At 35.8% G+C, this 16,772-nt stretch overlaps 1 protein-coding gene and 1 long non-coding RNA gene across 8 annotated transcripts in view; one reads left to right on the forward strand and one right to left on the reverse strand.

The window, feature by feature from the left end:
* The window catches only part of si:dkey-28g23.3, a 198,238-nt gene that overhangs the window by 41,156 nt on the left and 140,310 nt on the right, over positions 1–16,772 (reverse strand). The window contains exon 5 of one of the 4 annotated variants that reach the window (XR_015513461.1): positions 7,574–7,668. The exons of the other annotated variants lie outside the window; for them this stretch is intronic. This is a non-coding gene — a long non-coding RNA (si:dkey-28g23.3). The remainder of the gene's footprint in view (positions 1–7,573; positions 7,669–16,772) is intronic. 4 annotated transcript variants of the gene reach the window in all.
* prkd1 (protein kinase D1) overlaps positions 1–16,772 on the forward strand; it is a 124,186-nt gene that overhangs the window by 21,994 nt on the left and 85,420 nt on the right. For 2 of the 4 annotated variants that reach the window (XM_087290667.1, XM_087290668.1), the window contains exon 1: positions 15,452–15,797. The exons of the other annotated variants lie outside the window; for them this stretch is intronic. In XM_087290667.1, the coding sequence (XP_087146793.1) occupies positions 15,633–15,797 (165 nt within the window). In that variant the 5' untranslated portion in view covers positions 15,452–15,632. Of the gene's footprint in view, positions 1–15,451; positions 15,798–16,772 lie in introns of those variants that run through there. 4 annotated transcript variants of the gene reach the window in all.

Raw genomic sequence — 16,772 nt, forward strand, 5'->3', positions numbered from 1 at the left:
CGATTAATTGCGATACATTTTTGCCCAGCACTAACAACTATATATGTATTTTTTTGTGCTATTACTAATGTACTAATTCACTGTTACAGTAATTGATTTATTTAAGTGTTCATAAAATTCTCTGACCCCTGACATTTTTTCTCCAATCTAGAAACGGAATGTGTAAAATGAGAGAAATGGCCTATAGACATTCCTTGACACAATATTGTGACGGAAAGTCCTCTGGAGAGCAGGTTACAAATGAAACGCGATTATGCTTCATTCATATTCATGCATTATGATGAGGGGCACCTGCAAGTTTACGGCTAGCAGTTGGAAAAACCACCGCAGAATTCTGAAACATTCACCATAAACATTCAGTAAACAAAGTTGCCAGCTCAGAGAATGACCAACTTGAACAAACAACTCCATGCATTTCAACTAAAAAGCACGACTTGTTAGGGGGGCGTCGAGAAAAAGGCCAAAGCACGGGTGTTCAATTTACAGGTTTGAAACTGTAGATTAATGCTGTCTCCAGGGAATCTATTATCAAATGTACTCATACATGCAACAGTGACCGCCATCCGCCCTAAATCCAGCCACACCCTGTACCCAATTATGCCTGTCCCTGGCGACTGGGCAAGGGGAGGGCCTGTCGAGGTCTGCCCTGTGCTAACGAGATGGGTGACAAGCGAGTCATTAGCGGCCTGAGACTGTAGAACTAGTGATGTGAGCCATTAGGGGACAGTATCCGTCCTCTTCAAGTCCCAGCTGAACGCAGACTACGCTTCCACAGTCCCTGCCTGCCTCCACAAGCCAATTAAAGTTGTTATTGGGAGACACAAAATAATTAAAGGTGCACTTTGTTGTTTTTTATTTGGGGTGCTGAGGGACCGCCCCTGGCAGTGTTGCAATATGTTTTCTGATGTTTGCTTTTCAATTTCCCAGTTAAGTATCAAAAATAAGCCCCGGCCAGCATAACGAAGAAGCAATTTTCTCATGCGAGGGTGTTGTAATCATGTCAGTTATTTACATGCTGGTGTGATCGTGTTTCATTGCCATGGTATAAAAACTAAAAATGGTAATTGCTGATGAACTGTCAAGCAAAAATGAGGTGTTGTAGTGGGTTTTTTTTTTGTCTAAAGTGTTTTTTGTGAGCATATAAATGCACAAAAAGAGTAATAAAATCAGCTTTATGGTTTTGGTATACGTTTTCATGGATGAAAATACACAGTATAAATGATTTTTATTTGTTGTAAAATGAATAAAACAAAGATTACTGGTATACATTTTATACGGGAATTCAATTTTAGTCTAATATTATTACAGTAAAAAGCATAAAAAATACATAACCATTAGTAAAGAAGCAAATACTGGAATTAAAAAATATATATATGACTATTTATATTATTATCTATTACTTTTATATGAAATATAATCTATATATGTATCTGTCTATGTATATTTTTGTCTGTCTGTCTGTTTATCTATCTGTAAATAAACTTCATATGTAATATAAAGTATAACATATATGTTTTTCTTGAAGGCTGTGACAAAAGCCCTCAGTACAGCACCTCAGTACAGCACCACCGTGCATTAACTATAATTCTATAGATTTTTACTATATTGTCTAAATATTAAAATATATGACTTTATATATATATAAAAAAGAAAATTTATATATATATAATATATATATATGCAGTTAAAGTCGGAATTATTAACCCCCCTTAGATTTGTTTTTTCTTTTTTAAATTTTTCCCTAATGATTTTTAACAGAGCGAGGACATTTTCTCAGTATGTCTGATAATATTTATTCTTCTGGAGAAAGTCTTAATTGTTTTATTTCAGCTAGAATAAAAGCAGTTTTTTATTTTTTAAAAAACATTTTATGATCAAAATTATTAGCCCCTTTAAGCTATATATTTTTTTCAATAGTCTAAAGAGCAAACCATCGTTATACAATTACTTGCCTAATTACGCTATGTTGCCTAGTTAACCTAATTAACCTAGTTTAGCCTTTAAATGTCACTTTAAGCTGTATAGAAGTTATATATAGTCAAATATTATTTGCTGTCATCATGACAAAGATAAAATAAATCAGTTATAAGAAATTAGTTATTAAAACTATTATGTTTAGAAATGTGTTGAAAAAACACAGAATAAACAAAAATTGGGGTAAAAATAATCGGGGAGTAATATTTCAGGGGGGCTAATAATTCTGACTTCAACTGTATGTGTGTGTCTGTCTGTCTGTCTATCTTTCTATCTATCTATAAAGTAACTGAGCAAATAAACTTCATATATAATATAAAGTTTAAAGTATTTGTTTGCTTGAAGACAAATGACTTCAATACAGCATTTGGTTTCCATCGTGCATGAATTATAATGCTATAGATTTATAAATGCTCTGCAGAGGGCTCTGTGACTCTACATCTGTTTTTCCAAAGTAAGCTTGTTTGTGAGCTCATTTTCACTAGAGGATTCCCAAGGACTCAAATTAAATGTCCCGTAGGTTCCAGAAGTAGACAAGAGAGGGAACGAGAAGAAGACACACAATATATGCACACACCTGCAAACAAACACGCATAAATCACAAACAACTTGCCACATCATTTCATCTACACCCTAAAACAAATACCATACAATCAAGAATCAACTAATTGCTAATTGAAGTTCAGCATCTGCTACCACTAGCACTAGCACTGACTTAAAGGGACAGTTTACTCAAACGTTAACGTCATTCCCCACCTGATTTGCAATGAAAATAAGACGCCAATGTTTTTTTGTTTGTTTTTTTAATGTGTTACAGTTTCTCTCAGTGGCTTTGGTGCATTTCTCACAACACAATACATTTGCACAACAGTTAATGCATTTCTCAAAAACAATTAGTACAAACTGTAAAACCTAGTTGATAACCGGCAAAAGCAGGTCACTTGCTCAAAATGAATAGCTCATACCTCAAAAGCAAGTATTGATGTCAATGAAAGTGTCAGTGTCATCAAGATGAAAATTCCCGACTCCATTGTTTATGAACAAGATAGTCATATGGCTTTGTCATGTTTTCATTATGACAGTTTCTGTAAGTTTTTTACAATGCAATAAAGTCAGATTTTGGTGACACTTCCTGAAAATGCTCAAGACAGCACTATATACTATTTGCACAGCCGTTTGAAAACTACAGTTAGATATCACTGCATTTAGTGAGGCATCTGAGTACACAGACACTGAATATGTATGTCTCACATTTTTACTGCATTTGCTCTTTGCAATCGTAATTTATTCACAGCAAAAGAATAAATACACCCTTATTTACAACAAACATAAACTTCTTTTGGGTAGAGCTGTGCACAACATTGTAAACAACTGTAAACAACATTGCAGAACATATTGTAGGAACTGAACCTACAACATACATAGGTCTGTAAATCATTCATGAAATCACCTCAGAAAAAAATGATCTCTCCAAGTACCACCAAAATGAGCAGTATTGAAATACAGTTGCGTAGTAGGGCCAGTAAAGCAGCTACAACTCTGCACAGCTAAAAACACGTGGCAGATTACCTCAGAAATATAGGCTATATGTCATATATGTCATATTATATACATAATTTTTGATAAATTTTGAAATGTGTGTAGCATGTACATGACATATTTCATTCCTCCGCGTACCACTAGAAGGAAGCCCGCGTACCACTAGTGGTACACGTAACACAGTTTGAGAACCACTGATTTAGAAGACATTTTTAGGAAAAAAGATTTAAATCTTTTATAAAATTAGCTTGACCGATTTTGACAACTAGTTCAACATTGTTGTACAGTATGTAATGACTTATTACATGACAATTAGTTTTAAATGGAATTAATATTCAGCTTTCACAAGTTTAGTTAATTTGACTAACATGACATAAGAAATGATAATGTTATAAACAGCAGAGAGATGTATGAAAGCAATTGATGCATGTCCCAAATCATTTGCAATTTGTTGAAAGGAATAAGAAACTGCTACTATGATGTGCACAAATGACTAATTGTTTCGAGAAATGTATTAACTGTTGTGCAAATGTAAATAGTGTTGTGTGAAATGCACCGAAGCGACTGAGAAAAACTGTAATGAAAAATCAAAAGGATCAAGGGTTTTGTGGGACTTTTATTACATGGACAAAAAATAAAGCATAAAACGAGATGAAAGACCGCATAAGCACTAGCACTGTCATTAAAATACTGGGGTTAAATAATTTTCATATTTTAAAGACATTGCAGGGAAAATGGAATTTAATGTAATGCTATACTTGTCGGGTCTGAGACCCACTTTTTTATCTTATATCAATTAGGCAGTAAAGATCACGGAAGCAGATCTTAAACATGGTGATTTTGTAAAGGAAAGACAGTGCACCAGAAGCGCTTGAGCTGGCTGACTGAAAATTAAAAGTCCATGTGCATATACCCCATTGGACGATGCAAAAATTATGATAATGAGGTCTGAAACATTTTGAGCAGTTTGCTCACTTTCAGCCACACTGTAAAAATGCTGGATTACACACAATTCATTCCACAAATCTAAAAAAAAAACAAAAATAGTTTTTACAAATGTAAGTGTATTGAACAATAAACAATTAAGCTGTCACCAAAAAACTGATGAATTGTGTTGATTCAGATCATTTTTACTTAGTAGCTTAAATAAACAGTAGCAATACTGTTTTGAGTGCACTTTCAGAGGTATTCATAAACCCAACTGATCAGTTTTTATTAACAGACAAGTTTATTTATAGCATTGAAGAAGTTAAAAGCTTCTGATTTTCCCATAAATACATGCTGCAAATCATCATTACACACAACAAATAAATGTATAGTTTAGATGGCTCCCCTTACCTTACAAAAACACATAAACCCATGCGACTGCTTCATTTGTCGATTATTTAATGCACAAATAAATGCACAAATTATACTATGCATCAAAAATACAAACTCGGGTTCACACCAAATTTCAGTATTAGTTCACCCAAAAATGAACCTTTTATCGGTTCAAGCCCCTGAGACCTTAGTTTGTCTTTGGGACTCGAGTGGTTCAATTTGAAAATTTTCAAGCTACACAAATCATTTTGTCATCACATGAAACAAAAATAACTTGATTGAACAGTTTCGTTTCCTCAGTGTCAGTATATTGCACCCAATCACAAGCACTGTGCAGTGATGTATTGCTGCAGTGTGTAGTAATCGCGCACGACATGTTTTCATGTACAATTGTGCTGTTCCAGCAGTGTAGACTTCAAACATAGATGAAAAGGCACAAAAAGTTGTTTAATAATGTAGAACAAACAACGAAGACAAAGAAATTATTTCAGAAAAACATAATTGATTGAATGATTCTTGACTTTTTAATGGCAGCTAGAAAATGTCACTTATTTCAGCTGACAAAGTTTGATCACATCACTAAAAATGCATGTTAATACCAGGCCCAAGACAAAGGCGATGTTTTATTTAATTGGGTGAACTCTTTAACAGTTATTAAACTAAACAAGATAGCAGGTGGTTATATCTAACACTTATCGGTTGACCAAACCGAAAATAACAGCATTAAAGTCCCCCAATTTTCTTTCACCCCTGACATCCTTTCCACCAATCAATATGGTGCAGTTAAATGCAGCACAAACACAATAGACGGAATATGTGCAGGCCCAGCCCAAAACACTTTACTTCACACTTCTATCAGGGTATTGGCATTTACATACCCTGTTATATATGCTTCCTATTGTTATTTGAATTTCACCCAGCAAAACTACAACATTCTAAACAGGACCTTTTTGCAGAGTCCTCAGAAGTGTCATTACAGAAAAGGCGTCTTCGCTGTGGGGATTTCGATCGCTGCCAAAGTTACAATCACAATGAATATAAAACAAACAAAATCAGCCAACAAATAGAAGACTTTTTCACTCAAGTAGTCTCTCCAGATATTTAATACGCGTCCCCGCTGACCACATACTAAATAAACAAGAAAGTTTGTGCAAGAAGACGAGCCAATTTCACAATATCCAAAAAAGAGGGAAAAAAAAATCTTAATAGTTTATCGTGTGAAATAAATCTGCTGAATTATACCTCATGAACCTGAACATTAGGAAATAGTGCTGGAGTTTCATGGGAAAGCAGGCACTGGATTGCAAACTGTTTGAATTGTGAGTTTTGTTAGCTTTGAAGATGTCTGCAGGAAAGATAATGAATGGTAACAAAAGGTCAGTGAATGAGGGGCTGAATGAGACTGAGCGTGCAGAAAGGCCACCGTGGCTGAAGAGGCCAAAAAAGATTGACGAGTGGCTCTTGTCAAACAATGGCTTCACATCAGACATGCTTATTTTCCTTTGATGCTTCCACTTTAACCCTTTGATTGCCATAACGAGTTTATTTCAGATCAGCGGCCACCTTATAGCTGATGGCTGGTGATTTTACGTTGCATGTTATGAAGATAAATGTTTGATTCTGAGTTTGGAAAATGAGTATTTCCTGACACAAACAGATGTTTTTTACAAATTATAAATACATATATTCTGCTAAATGCATACATGGTTGAATGTGGCATGTGACACTGTTAATTTTGTTTGATTTTCACTTCACTTTTTGTAAACATCAGTAATGCTTGTACAGTAAACAACAGTAAAACTTCACAGAATAGTGTGTACCTTTTTAACAAAATAACTGAAAAAATTCATATGAAAAAAGAACTATATATAAGCAAATATGACTGGCTCATTTTATACAATATCAGCAGTTTCGATAATTTTCAATATTAGTTTTCGAAGTTACTTTTTGGGTTTAACTTTAAATAAATAAATAAATAAATAAATATATATATATACACATATATATATATATATATATATATATATATATATATATATATATATATATATATATATATATATATATATATATATATGATGGCATATCAATACATTAATGAACTTGTATATAAAGCTTTAACCAAACCAAATCACAACCTCCACCGGCCAAAGATGCCAAAGCTGACACCAAACTGTATCAGTCAAAACCTACATGTCACAAAAAGGCTTGATGGAGCAGTCACTCCACTCTCCATAATTATAAATATAGACATTTTGCCTGTCAGTCAGATCAGCACTGAGGATGTAATGGGCGTTGAGTTAATTGCTGAGCGAGAAAGAGAGAGAGAGAGCGGGTTCTAAACTGAAAACTGTCATTTCTGCCAAGCCCCTAATCATTTATTCTCCATTTTCGACCATGTTACTAAAACTCTTTCCCACTTATTACATAAATTGCAATTAGAAGTCATCATGACATGCTGCTGGGGGTCCTGACCTGTAATGGCTCCTAACACAGAGAAACCTTATTATCTGTCAAGAGGTGCTTTGGCATATGCCAGCGTTTGCTCCCTCTTTCTGTGTGACATGCTCCGATAATCTTTTGACTTCCTGTCTTCTGTAATTTAGATTTATTTAAGGAAGATTATTTTACAGGCTTATGAGTGGAATAATTTTAGTTCCCTTTGTCAAATGAGCAATTGCGTGTCACGAAGAGTTTACCGAGTCAAACAAGAATCGATGCGCATGCAAAGGTTATTCACCTGGAATGGAAGCAGCATGCGAGATGTTTGCGCCACCTTAACTAAATGCTGTGGTTCTGTTGATTTTAGAGAAGCGGCCACCAGAAGCTTGCAAACTGAAAGAGAAATATGAGGTTATGAACAACTGTCAACTTGTTTTTAAACGTTTTACATGACAAATTTAAAGTTTGGTCATGTTGTTTCAACAGGAGATCGTCTGAAAATGTTTTGTGTTGTTTTGAACGTGAATGACTTGCATTGTCAAAACAGAGTCACACAGCTTTTGAATGACATGAAGGTGAGGAAAAAGATGATGAACCCATTAACTCATTTTGACAAAAGAGATAAATGAAATTCTTGTATTTAGTAAAGACTGTTTTTATTACCTATCAATATAAACATTTAAATAACATTGAATGTTTAGTATTTAATTCATTTTAAACTATACATAAATAAAACATTTTTAGGTGCCATGACATTAAATAGAAAATTTTAAGATGCTAGTTTCTGTCAGTTAGTTTTAAGGAAATCTACTAGCTGGTGTGTTCCAAAACAGTGACAAAAAAAATAATAAATAAACCTGATATAAACATCCAAAGCTTGCAGTTTGTATTCTCCGCATACATTAATCAATGATTTTTTGATACTTGATTTCTCATCAAATTTGACCAATCAAATGCTCTCTAGCATCTGATATGCCCCGCCCCCTTTAGGACGATTTTCATTTGCATTAACCATTCTCACTGGCAGAGCAAAAACACTATTGGCTACCTTTTTAAATGGAGGAGCTACTCTATGTCCCACCCTTTCTTCATTTTCCAGTTGCAATTACATCAAACATCGAATGAAAAATGCACATTTCAAAGCACTTTACGGGACCTTAAAAATACTTTTGGTAAATAAACATGTAGGTTTCTGAAATAGTTTTGAGCAAATATGAGTTGAAAATCTGTTGAAAATTTTGTTTCCGATTGGCTTGGGAGTATATGCACAAGATGTTCCAGGCAGTTCTGATTCATAGTATCTGACTGCAGACTTGCATGTGCAGCAGTCTCAAACATGCAGTCACAGACACAATGCACTCAATGGAACCAGTAATGTCACTGTGAGGCGTAGGGTTAAGGACGAGGTTAGGTGTGCACATTAAAAGCTTTGCATGCAACTTAGCTTGCAACTGCATCCAGTCTGCCACTATAAACCCATCTCGTTCTGATCACAGTTGGAAATAAATGAGCTTTCCCCAAACACCAGTAGTAACCATCTCCAGCCTCTGGCGCCTAGACTGCAGCTCTGAACAGGAAGTTTGGCCAGAGGAGAAATAATTGTGCCCAACTGGTTTCTCTCGAGGTTTTTTCCTCCACTTTTGTCATTTGGTGAAGTTTTGTTCCTCGCCACTTTTGCCAACTGTCTTGCTTTGTTTGGAACTTGTAGAGCTGCACATCAATGGATTTGCTCTTCAGTGACTGGACTTTCAGCAGTGAAACTTAAACCACACTGAACTGAACTGAACTAAACTGAACTTCAACTCTAAAAACTGAACTGACGCAGTTTCAGTTTACTAGACCTTCGGTGTTAGGCTGCTTTAACACAATCTACATTGTAAAAGCGCTATACAAATAAACATGAATTGAATAACCATAGTAACTCAGTGATCGTGAGTCCTTATCTCGAGAACACCAACGTATACGTCACCAGTGAGCCATTGGGGATTTACCAACTAGCTAATATTCTCCAAAATATTTGCTTAAGTGTACCTAACACTTTATATGAGCTATTAGATATGCCCATGTCATTTACATGCACATGTGCGCTCCCTCTCTGTCTGTCTGTGACTGCTGATTCAACTGCTGGGACTAGTAGATTTAGCATGTCATAACTGACAAAAATATTGTGCTGTAAAACTAGTTTTGGCTTGTCTATAACTGACCTCGGAATAAGTGGGATCATCTGGAAGAATGGAAATAACCTATTTAAGTGCTACAGATATACAGTAGGTGCATCTAAATCACCACTAAAGAACCATTACTGGTGCTATATAGCACTTAAATAGCACTTATGTATTTAAAATCATTTCTAATTATATTTTTATAATAAACATTTAATTTGATGAAATTACAGATAAAATTATAATGCTCTAATATTGTACATTCTTTTTTACATTTCTTAATTTTTATTGTCATTGTAAGTAGTTACAAAAAATGGTTGAGAAATATTATGTTAAGATTTTTAATTTTTATAAAATAGCAACTCTTTTTTTATTCCTTAAAAAATAGCATACGCATTTTGAACATATTATGGTTGTTAATAAAAAATGATGAAATACAAGAAAAAAGGTTAGTGTTCAGACTGTCTTGTTTTTTTTTTTTAACTGCCAAGCGATTGTAATGAATCTGTCAATGTGCTACATTTGAAATTAATTTTACAATGCATTATCCCTTCAAAGACATCTATAATAACCACTCCAGTACTCATTAATTCTATCCACTGACAAGCATCCAGCAATACAGCTACAAATAACACTTCCTGTTGCGAATGAAGTTGACTGTAACAAATGTTGCCACAATCAACACATCGTTTGTTTGGGGAAATTTGCCTGCTCTCTGACAAACATGGTAAGCCTGTGTGGATCTAATTTGACCTAAAAACAAGCCATCCTATTAGCGATCGCTCTAATTGAATGGAGTGATATTGCTGGCCTTCTGCATGGTTTTGCAGCAGTGATGAACACAGTTGCTCCATGCGTAGGAGGCGAGCATCAGCTGGCTTCTCTCCTAGCAACTACAAGTCCTTGAGCCCTTCTGTTTACAAAATGCCGGCACACACGGAGGTGCATGAACACAGTTGGCCCACTCAAGCCTGGCCACAGTTATTTGCATCCTAATGTGTAACTTTCAATCGCAATAACAGGCATTTAATGAGCCACTCAAGTCTGTCTGAGAGAAACGGATACAACTGGTGTGGCCTTATTATTGGTTTTACTGGGCTGTACTGAGGCAAACACTGGCTCCTCCCTAATTAATTTAGATAGACGAGATTATATGGTCTACCTACATTGTCACTTAATTGGAGACTATTCACTCATTACACGTGGCAGATTTAAAGTCCGCGTGAACTATAAGCTACTGAGACTTTTATTTGAGTATGTTGATGTACTTCTAAGTGAAAACTGAATATGGAATAGAGGGTGGGGCTTTCTTTTTGTGGATCAATGTTTTGTTTTAAACTAACAGTAAGAGGGGCATGATTAAGAATATTGTGGCTGAAACCATTAAACGCAGAAGCAAATTATCAAACTTTAATTGATTTTTTGCTCCATTTTTTTAAATTAATATGCAGCTAAAGAATAACAATGTTCCTTCATTCATTCATTTTTTTTTTAGCTTGTTCCCTTTCTTAATCAGGGGTCGCCACAGCGGAATGAACCGCCAACTTATCCAGCATATGTTTTACACAGCGCATGCCCTTCCAGCTGCAACCCATCACTGGGAAACATCCATACACAAATTCACACTCCTACACTACAGACAATTTAGCTTAACCAAATGACCTGTACCGCATGTCTTTGGACTTGTCTGGGAACCTGGAGCACACAGAAATGCCAACTGACCCAGCCGAGGGTTGAACCAGCAACCTTTTTGCTTTGAGGCTAACATGCTACCCACAGCACCACTGTGCAGCCCAAAATAACAAAGTGTGCTAGCAAAAAAAAAAGATTGAAATTTTTGATTTCATGCAGACTTTGGGCTGTGTTTTAATGATCTAGGCACAAAGTTTTCATTAAAGCATTAAGGAGGTGTATACTTCTGCTATTTTAAGGATAAAAAAATACCATTTGCACCCCGGCGCATGCTCTTACAGGGTTGTGCTTATTCTCTTAATAAGTTATGGGTGTGTTTTGAGCATAACGTGCAATAAACCAACCAGAGAAGCATCTCCCATTCCCTTTTAAAGTCAGTTACGTCTCGCCATTGTGCATTTGCTATTTACATGGGAAACTTTGTAATTGGAAAAACTGAAAGCTTCATTAGCAAGAAAACAGTTAAACAAACACTCTGCGCTCAGACTAAAATATAAGCTTCCTCTATTCAGCCTCTTTACTTTACTTTTACTCTTTACGTTACTCCTTTACTTTTGTGGATAAGGATACATGTTGTACGCACCCAACTGAAGACATTCAATAGCCAACATATTTAATTTTAAGCAAGATTCGCTCAAAGATTTGTTTCAAAACTATTTTTAAATTCATTTCCAATTTCCATGACCCAAATAAATGAACAATAATAACGAAGTGTTATATCCAAACACACGTCCTATTTTTATGCCCGATTTAGTGATGCCAAAACTCGACAAATGGACAAATCTAAAATGTGTTTTGTATTAAAACAAATATAAATACTTATATAAATAATATATACTTATACTTATATAAATAAATAATACTGCTAACGATAACATTATACAAAAGTAAGTTGTCATGAATAAACTGAAAAAAGCCACCTGAGATGGAGGCAGTGGTTATATTTATATAGAAAATAAAAGTTTTTGTAACGTTTTAATCCTTTATTCTTTTCAGATGTAAAGATATTTACGTATTGCAGTAAATCCTGTGTGTATTAAGCAATGTGTACGTGTTTGGACCCTCATAGGCGTTTGGACCTTCATTGCTCGGTGGCACAGTTTACGTGCCAACAATGCGCCTTTACACACCTTCTTTTTAGACCAGAACACCCATGAGTCTACAAAGTGGCAAATTTGCTTTTTAAACAGAGCGGCTCAAAATGTGAAGATTACTGTTGTGCTGGTCTGAAAATAGTAACAAATTGTACCATGCATGTCTTGCGCCTTCTTGCACCTTGAGTGTAAGATAGGGCCATTTAAGCTTAGTCAACACACTGGAAAAAACTATTTGTATAGACAAAAAATGGTTACAAACGTGGAACCTTTTCTGTTAAACACAAATTATTATTATTTTTTTTAAATATTGGAAACTTGTAACTATTGATATATTCTAGTATTTGTTTTTCCTACTATAGAAGTCAGCGGTTTCAGGTTTCTAACATTTTTAGAAATATCTTCTTTTGTGTTCAAAAGAAAAAGGAAACTTATAAAGGTTTGGAACCACTTGAGAGTAAATAGTGAGTACAGTATAATTTCATTTTGGGTAAACTATCTCTTTAATATCAGGTGAAAATTTAGCTCAAAGGGCCATGAAACCCCCTCGTTTCAGCAGGGTGTTTTCACACCTCTACTTTGGAAAAAGTCAGAAAAGTGGGCGGGTCCAGCTTTGTTTATGGGGGAGTGTCGAAGGAAGAAAAGAGGCTTGGTATGGGAGTGTCTATTTGGGCGCGCTGAATTTCAGAGTCGAAACACACACCCACAGCGGACAATGTGACCGTGCTTACATGGACATCTGTAGTGGAATTATTTGCCAAATTATTAAATAGTGGACTTTAACTGCAGTTTGGCTCTTTCATTCAGGGAATTCATTCATGTCCCTCGCCACAAACGAGATATTTGATTCGAGGAACTGGTCTAAGCATGTATTTTCATGCAATGTTTGATACCGCACGGCGAATGAGAGAAAAAAAACTCCCGGAAGCTTAGAAGCACACGTAAGGTAGCGTCAGAAAGCCGCGTGTGTTATTCCGGTCACAAAATTCTACACAAGGTTATAGTTTGGTTGTAGTGCTAACTTGTTTACACTCGATGCAATAGTTTTTTCGATACGAATAAAATACGAACTGAATAAACAAAGAGCACTGGTCGCTCACTTACCAAATCTGTAGAGACAGGACAATCCACAGCAACTAGAGCCGTGTCTTTATTAAGAGGAGACTACAAGCCAATCTGGATCTCAGCGTTTGCAGATGAGAACAGCTCTCAGGTAAACAATAACCCTCCTTAGACACATAAGTTATTGTTGTCGAGCGTCGCGTACACTGTTAATCCACACGTGACGCCAGCTGCGCTCTCACAGAGAGAAAATGAAAACAAAACTTAACTGCAGCAAACTATAAAAGCAACACTTCACGCTTGTTTTGCCAACACAACGTGGCGTCTTTGTCGTCTAAACACTGTGACAGTAATGAATATTAATGAAGTTGCACAATAGGGCACGCTGATTGGTTTGAACCAAGCTTTACTCATGCATTAATGCATCACACTGTAAGACGTAATAAGACTCACTCTGGCACAGACGCCCAGTCTGCACGCTGGAATACAACGCTATTATGTCATGACCGTGACGCAGCTTCAAAAATTCGTTTCAAACTAGAAGTACGAATTTGCTTGAAATAACGCAAAAACAACCAATTTACACTTTTTAGTGAAATATAGGTGTTCTAATAGTGTTTTTAGCAGTGTGGTACACATATATGACTGTCAACAGCTCAAAAAATGTGTTTTGGTGTTTTGTGACCCTTTAAGCTACTAATTTGTTACAAATTGCAATGAGGTTTTTTAAAATAAAGTGTTACGAAAATAAAAGATTTAATAAACAAAGGATCACAGAAAAGAGTTTACTTCCATGGCAGAATAAGGTAAACACAATCTATTCAATATTTTATAGAATGGACATTTTAACAAAGTGAAATATTGCATTTTCACAGTTACCAACACCATAACTAGTAATCATCATAATCTGTTGTTTGAAATGTAATCTACATTTAAAACATTGCACTTTGCATTTTATTACCTGGCATTAATATACAGTTTTTTAAATTATTATTACAGAAGTTGACTGCTGCATGAATGTTTTACTGGATAAAGAGCAAATTTGATGAATCATTGTTGTTTTCTTTCTATTGGGGTAAATAAAAAAATCCAAAGCTATATTTATTCAGTTATTTAGTTATTTCGTTTCGTTTATAATTTAATATAAATATTTAACCCATGCTGTGCAACTCAACTATTCTGGCTTTGGTTTCAGAAAAGCCTGGAGATGATTTCATGAGTAATTTATGGTTGCTATGGTGTTGTTAAGGCATTCTGAGAAGTTTAGCCTGTTGCTCTGTGGATTACAGAGCATTCTGGACATAGATAGCTCATGTATACACAGATGCCACATGATGACACCATCTATGATCCATGCGATGCCACTAACAGTACATTTAAGAAGCTTAACACTTTCCAGGATGCAAAACATTATGCAACCTCTGACTGCTAAACTGACTGCATTCTAGCATCCCTATAAAAAGTGATTATGTTTTAACTCAACATTACGCGTAATTAAATATATAAATGTTGCGGCACAGGGGCTCAATGGTTAGCACTGTCACCTCACAGCAAGAAGGTCGCTGGTTCAACTCCTTGGCAATTTTGTGTGGAGTTTGCATGTTCTGCCTGTGTTTGCGTGTTTTAGTTTCCCCGTGTTTGGGTTTAGATAGATAGATAGATAGATAGATAGATAGATAGATAGATAGATAGATAGATAGATAGATAGATAGATAGATAGATAGATAGATAGATATTACAAGAGATTCAGGTTTAAATCACAACTCGTAACATGACATTAGCCACACCTGTTACATAAAACAAAAACGATTATTCTAAAATCTTACACTGCTGTGTGAAGAATGATGCCCCATATGGTTTTGCGGAAGTATTTTGGCGGAAGCTACGGTTACCATGGCAATTATTGTCAGGCTACCGATTCCACTTCATAAGTCCGGTAAACGGGAAAAACACCAATTTTATCTATATTTCAAAGAGAGAAGAATGAATCCACAGCACATAAACTTTCAAATTCACATCCCCGATCGCCATTGCAGCATCATCTGAGCTGTGATGATGAAGGAGCCAGGAGGCGGTGTCTGATCAGAGCCCAACATTAAACATATCTGACGTCTATATCTCCATCATCATCATCATCCTCGCCTCTCAATGTCCAAATAACTCTTTGCATTTCCGTGCTATCGCTTTTTCCTCAAATTCACGTTTTTCGCTCGTTTACCCTCTGAACGTCTTTAGGGATCTGAAGTTTGCCTCAGTTTTGCGCAACCGGTGTGTGAACTCGTGTGTGAAACAGCCCGATCCGATCGCTGTCCACCAGGCGTAATTGTGTTGACAACAGGGGATTCATATGAGCGTACCTCCGGTAATCCGACCGCCGAGCCCCCTCCCGGGGTCGCAAGGCATTTCTTTCCAAATCCAGATCGGGTTGAGCCGGGAACCCGTCCTGCTGGACTCCGGCGAGTTCAGCCTGGCGCAAGTCCGAGAGATGGCATGCTCCATCGTGGACCAGAAGGTAACACTTTCCATAATCCTCATGTTTCATTCATTGTCGTTCACGTAAAAATGCCACAGATTTCATCACCCTGAACAAGAAGTGGCGGTCCAGAGTTTGGAAATAGCCCAACTTTTAGCCCACTTGTTACTTAAGCATTTATGGGAATTTGGAATTTCGTTCCAACCTTACATGACGTTAAGTTACGACGAACTTGAATGCTTTATTAAAATATTGCTTTTCATAGGCTATATCATCCGTTTATGTCTATAAATTTATGAGCCTATTATATTTAGTAATGTATAATTTAGGATTCTGCTACAGGTTCACAACTGAGCTGTAAACTTTCAAAAGACAGAAAATTGCATTGAATTTGTTTTTAATTACTGATAGAACATTATTTACTTCATAACCTGAATCAGCTGAAACACACTGAATGTGTAGCGTCATTAAGTGTTCTGCATTGTATTTTCCATTGACAGTGATGACGTTTTGTAGCCTACTTATTGAGCCAGTGAGGGGCTTGTAGCCTACTGAAACACAGCATCACTGCACTGCAGGCCTGTCTCTTGTGCTGAAACCTTTCAAAATATTTAGTGGATTTTGTCCTCAAGTTGTTGCTTCCATGATATTTGGAAAATCTCATTATAGTAGATGTGTATGTTACAGTGTATATCAGGGCAAGTAAGGACTTTTTTTTTTGCCTCACCAGTATAATGTGGCATTGAACCAAAATTTTGGTTATTAATTAAACAGAATAATGTAAGAACTGTTTAATCAAACAGATTAAATTGATTGAATATACCAAGCTAAAGCATAATAACTGCTGCTAAGTGCTTTTCTGCTTTTCTAATAAAGCAATGTCAAATTTACACTAGAAGTTCATAAATATCAGTTATGAAATTGGCATTGAAAAGATCACCCAAAAATAATGTCAAAGGTGACATTCACCCTCAATTTAACATTATTGATGATTTTTAACTGGAATAGTCTTCT

This window comes from Danio rerio, chromosome 17 (assembly GCF_052040795.2).
Source record: "Danio rerio strain M-AB ecotype USA chromosome 17, GRCz13ab, whole genome shotgun sequence".
Classification (NCBI taxonomy): Eukaryota; Metazoa; Chordata; class Actinopteri; order Cypriniformes; family Danionidae; genus Danio; species Danio rerio.